At 44.9% G+C, this 6,000-nt stretch overlaps 1 protein-coding gene across 1 annotated transcript in view; it reads right to left on the minus strand.

The window, feature by feature from the left end:
* Positions 1–887, minus strand: part of LOC126962281 (guanylate cyclase 2G-like) — a 43,409-nt gene extending 42,522 nt beyond the window's left edge. The window contains 2 exon segments of the mRNA XM_050803139.1: positions 505–818; positions 821–887. Coding sequence (XP_050659096.1) covers positions 505–818; positions 821–887 — 381 coding nt within the window.
* Positions 888–6,000: the final 5,113 nt, after the last annotated feature.

The raw sequence follows: 6,000 nt of genomic DNA on the forward strand, positions 1-6,000 counted from the left end.
TTAGGAGACCGAGATTGGTGGATCACCTGAGTCAGGAGTTTGAGACCAGCCTGGCCAACATGCTGAAACCCTATCTCTATTAAAAATACAAAAATTAGCTGAGTATGGTGGGGCACTCCTGTAATCCCAGCTACTAGGGAGGCTGAGGTGGGAGAATCACTTAAACTTGGGAGGCAGAGGCTGCAGTCAGCCGAGATCATGCCACTGCACTGCAGCCTGGACAACAGAGCAATACTCCATCTCAAAAAAAAGAAGGAAAGAAAGCAGAAAAGAAAGAAAGAAGAGAAAGAAAGAAAGAAAGAGAGAAAAAGACTTTCTAAAGAGAATGTTAACTCTTCTAATTATATAGTCTAATTGCATCTCAAAAATGGTATTCAAGATCTACACGGTTATTATTATAATAATGTGACCCTTGCCAGGAGATTATTCAAATCTGTACCATCATCTTGAAGGCCACCCCTTCCAATGGAAACTCAAAGTTTCCAGAGGCTATATATATTCTACCTCAGTTGCTTCTGGGCATGCTGGTCCAAACAGGGCAGAAATCTGTTCTTTCTGGACCTGGTTGTTGAAAATAGCAAGAGACTCCTTGGTGCTGCAGGCTGAGTTGGTGTAAGTGAACTCCCAGCTGAAATTTCCAAGGTCCACTAGCTCTGAGTTGACCTTGTCCAAGGCAATCTGGAGGCCTGCACCCAACCTTTGCATGCTGAATGGATGGGAGATGTTCCAGGGGGCCTGGAAGCCTACAGTGAGTTTAGCAGCCTCAAGGCAAGTCACCAGCACACTGGCAAAGAGCATCAGAACTGGTGTTGGGTGGTACCCTGGCATTCAATCCCTGAACAGAGCTCAGACTCAACTGGGGCCTCAAGACCTGTTTTGAGAGCCATGGATGGCATCTAACACCTGTATCACTGCAGAGCTGTGAGAGGCTCAGCCTCCTGATTACTCCTGCCAGGAACTTATATGACAGTGTAGAGTTCCCTGAGGATCACAGCTTGCTTTCTATTCAGTGCCATTAGTTAACCAAAACTCTCCCTTTTCAGAGTCTGTCTTAATACCATCTAGAAGCAGCAACCTTGCAGAAGGAGGCCGAAGCAGCTAGTCAGTAGGATCCTGGTGATTGATCCAGTGATATGCCTGACAAACTTCATGTTCCTGGGCAAGTCACATGATCCCTCTGTCCATCTCCACCAGTAAAATAAGAACCATGGAAACTACTCAAATGGAGTCAGATGGCCCGGGCTGGAATTCTGACTCCACCACACATTAGTTGAGTGACGTAGGACATATTACTTCCCCTTTCTATGCCTTCTTCTCCTGCTCTGTAAAACGGGGATAAAACTGTAATGAGGTCTTCCCCTAAGTGATATGGTAAAGACTAAAAGAGATCATACAAGACTAGCCCTTGGCAAAATATCTGGGCAAAGAGAGCCAGTCCATCAATGGTAGATTTGACAATGGTGTTGATGACGACGATGATCCCAGTAATAGTGATGATAATTATCACTTGCTGATTCCATCTTCTAGGACATTTTTATGAAATAAGTAAGCTTATGGCTATAAGGTTTCCTGACAAGTTGGCACAGTCTGTATCCCTCACCCAGGCTTTTAGGGTGCTACTGATTGGTTATTGATGCATGAAATACTAACCCTCCCTCTACACAGGTCAGGGCAAGGAGCTGGGGGCAGCTCTTAATTGTCTGAAATATCACAGGGATGACAGGACCCTTGGGAAGCCATTGCTACTCCCAAGTAAGATGGCCCAACTATTAGCCAGGAAAATCCACATGAGTATAAAGGGTTGAATTCCCACCTACTGTGGGCTTGCTTTCTGATTACTCTGGCAGGGAAGGAGCTGGCGTCTCACATTCATCTCAGGATTATGTGAGCACAGTCAACTTGCTATGAGTCTCAAGGCTTGATCTAAGGACCACCTACATCAGTCTCTCCTGATGGTTAGAAATGCAGATTCCAGCGCTTCTCTCCAGACCCTCTGAACCAGAATGTTTTGAGGTTGCTCTGGGAATCCATGTTCAACAGGTCCTCATATATCCCTAAGTAGACTGAAGTATGAGAACCCCTGGCAGTCTGAAGTGAGAAGAGGGAAAGAATAGCCAATAGCTATTCTCTACTTATCTTCCTTGAGTAGCAAGCCCCCAGGATGGAATTAAGGAGGCTTAGCTTTGGCCTGTCTCAGAGGGTCACTTCTAAACCCACGGATTGGGAGGTTGCTTCTCTCCAAACCAAATGCATCATAACTGCTTCTTCCCTGACCTGCAGTTTCTCTCTCTCCTCTGCTAGGACAGCTTGGGGTCAATTTGCGAAATCATCTGAGTCCAAAAGCTCACTGGAACCATAAGCAAAATCCCATGAATGTTTTTTGGCTCAGACGCTTACCAGTGTACATGACCCTGGACAAGTCAGTTAAATCTGTGCCTCAGTCTCCTGAATATCAAAATGAGCAGAGTAACACCCCTCCTGGAGGGATGTTATAAAGATACTGTGAGATTGCATAATTACTTAGAATGGTACCTCACATTTATTAGGAATCCATAAGGGAATTCTGTTAATAAATGTGTCATTGCACACGTCATGATCTCAAAACTAGGGCACGGGGAATAATATGTTATCTATGCACTTTGTGTTCCCTCCGCCCTTCCATATGTATCCTTTCTTTGATTTGTATTCCCACACTGGGTAATTTCTGATTCTTTGTGTTTACAGATTGCCTTTGTCCTGAGAATCTTTGAGCCAGGTGACTGTGTGTGTCCTTTTTGGATCCTAATATCAGCACAGTGTTAGGCCTCTAGGCATGCAAATTAGTATCAATCATAATAAGTATAAGGATTTTGTATTCTTTTTTTTTTTTTTTTTTTTTTTTTTGAGACGGAGTCTCTCTCTGTCCCCCAGGCTGGAGTGCAGTGGCGTGATCTAGGTTCACTGCAAGCTCTGCCTCCCAGGTTCACGCCATTCTCCTGCCTCAGCCTCCTGAGTAGCTGGGACTACAGGCGCCCGCCACCAAGCCCGGCTAATTTTTTTGTATTTTTAGTAGAGACGGGGTTTCACTGTGTTAGCCAGGTTGGTCTCGATCTCCTGACCTCGTGATCCGCCCGCCTCGGCCTCCCAAAGTGCTGGGATTACAGGCATGAACCACCGTGCCCGGCCTAGGATTTTGTATTCTTAAATGCTTACAAGTGAGCATGGTCAAAACCAGAAGAAAATACCAATGGTGTTCAGTGTTGTTGTGAGTTTGAGAAACAGACATACACTGGCCGGTAGGAATGTTCATTAACAGCAGTTCTTCAGTATGCACCAAACCTTAAGAATGTGTGCATATTGGACTCAAAATTCTAATTTGAGGGATTTATTACAAATAAATAAAATCATATGATCAGATTTAACGAGTGTGATTTCTAACAGTCAAAATTTAGACACGCTTCAATGTCCAACAGATGGACCAGGATGAATAACACATAGTGAATTCACACGACTGAGTGGCATGCAATCACTAAAAATAATATTTTATATGCATATTCTCTTAGAAAGATAACCGCAGTGTACTGCTAACTGATGAAGCGCATCATACAACAATATATATTAGTATTCCATTTTGGTTTTTTTTTTTTCAAAAGGAAAGATTACATACAACAAACGATTAAACGTGACTCACTCTGTGTGACAGAAATTATGGGTGGTTTGTCCTTTGTTTATATTAATTTTCATTTTTTGTCTTAATGTCTTTGCAATAAGAAAGAAAAGTGAATATTTTAATTAAAAATAAACCCTACAGAATTGTACTTCTGGAGGATCAACACAGAAGGTGAAATTCAGCCACCTTAAACCCTCAGGTCAGGAGCACCCCACACTTACAGACACCTGGCTTACCTCTGTAGGCCCTAATTATTCTCTGCTGAGCTCAGCCCCTTCCATTTCTCCATTGCCCTCAGAGACAGAGATGCAGCGGTCCAGGTAATGGCCATCATGAGCTGGAAAATCATTGCTGTAGTTACTAGCCCAATTTGTGTGATACCTTTGATTGGCGGGAATGGAAAGGCTGAGGTTAAAACCAAGTTGGGGGGCGGTGGGTGTTGTAAGGACTATGGCTTTGGAGGGGGCACACTGTCCTCTACTTTGCTTCCCAGCCCTCCTTCCTTATAGGGGATTCTTAGGCCTCGAAGTTACCCGTATGATTGGGAGAGGCCACGTTATTTCATCGGATGATGCTTTGGAACAGAAGTTGTCTGTGCTTGGCCAGCAGAGGTTCAAAGTGCAGCCCCCTCTGCCTGGGGTAACTCTTTAATTCCTTGCTACTTTATCCCATCTCTGTTTCCTGAACAGACTATTACTGAGGGAGGGTTCTTTCTGCCTGATTTGTGGCTTCCTCAATAGCGACCAGCCTAGTCCATAAACCAGATGCAAGGCCAGCTGTTCAGCATCCGAGATCAGATAAGATGAGCTGTATCCAGGATGGTGGGTTTTAGTAAAACCTCTAGCAACTTTCTAGCTGCCCTTCCTCCAGCTCCCCCTTTCTCCCTGCCTCACTTCAATTTCTAAATCAGTGGCCTGATCAAGTTTAGGTGAAAAGTAAAGGTTTGGCATGTTTGGGCTCTACTTCTCCCCCAGGGAAAAGGTGAGAGGCAGAAAGAGGTGCTTGACCTAAGTGGAATGCAATGCAGTGAGCCTGTGATCACGTTGGGGGAGAGGCAAAGTGAGCCCCTACTGGTGTGTTCCTGGAAAAGGCTTCAGCAAGTCTGTAAGACTACCTGAGCCTCAGTTTCCTTATCTGTGAAATGAGAAAAAGGCAGAGGGCAGCGAGCTCTGACCTTACCAGCCTCCTGCCCTAAGATACTAGACATCTGGTGGATTCCTAATGAATGGAAGACAGTAGTCCTGGGGGCCCTGCTGGGTGATGACAGCAAGTTTCTCTACAGTTCGGGCTTACAGGTTCCTAACGGGAACATTCCTGAAGGTAGAGCACACTGTGTACTCACTATTCCAGAAATAAGAGCAAGTAAACGTGGCTGTAACCTGTCAGGGTGTGAACTGCAAACTTCCCCTGTGTTCTCAGCTCTTACAAACAGCTGTGGTGCCAGTTCTGAAGACGCAGCTTCTACTAAGCAAAAGTTTAAGGAGCCAGAGGAAAGCAGAGTTAAGATCAAACTGAAAGATCGTGGCTTTTAAGGCTGCAACAAAACAAAATCCCTGGGATGCAAATCCTGTTAGTAATCACGCACACAGGCACCCACGACTCCCACAAGGCTGAGGATGAGGTGCGACCTTGGCTGACTGACAAGAACGCTCTGGTCTTGTTTCTGAAAACGTTTGTGCCAAGAGAAGAAAATTCCTCCCTCTTGGAAGCTCTACCTGTCTTCTGTGTGCTTCAATCGTCTGCTATTTATCCTGTGTGGCTGAAATAGACTTTCTCATGACCGTGTCCTAAAGGAATGAGTCTTTGACACCTGAGCAAACTTGGGGTTTTAAGAAATACTTTAAACAACCAAGCGTTCTCCCAGATATCACTATAATCTCAGGGGAAGAAGCTAGTCTGGCCTAAATGCCAGATTTCTGAATATTTATTTCACAGTCTCTGTTCCTACTATTTCATAGTCTCTGCTCCTCCTCCTGCCCCCATTATGCCTTGGTATGAAGAGCAAAAACTTTCAGAGGTTGTGAGGAGGAGAAGCAACCACCTGCTCCAGGTACTCGGTATTCAAAGATACGGGATGACTAACAGTGATGTCATTAATTCCAAAGCCACTTTCCATAAAATTTTAGGTTTCCCAAGACAGCTTTGCTGTCATAGTGTCCCAAACACTGAGCAAATAAAGAATATGTCCTGGCCAGGAGCAGTGGCTCACGCCTGTAATCCCAGCACTTTGGGAAGCTGAGGTGGGCAGATCACCTGAGGTCAGGAGTTCGAGTCCAGCTTGGTCAACATGGTGAAACCCCATCTCAAAACACAAAAATTAGCCAGGCATAGTGGCAGAGGCCTGTAATCCC

The sequence above is a fragment of the Macaca thibetana genome, chromosome 9 (genome assembly GCF_024542745.1).
Source record: "Macaca thibetana thibetana isolate TM-01 chromosome 9, ASM2454274v1, whole genome shotgun sequence".
NCBI lineage: Eukaryota > Metazoa > Chordata > Mammalia > Primates > Cercopithecidae > Macaca > Macaca thibetana.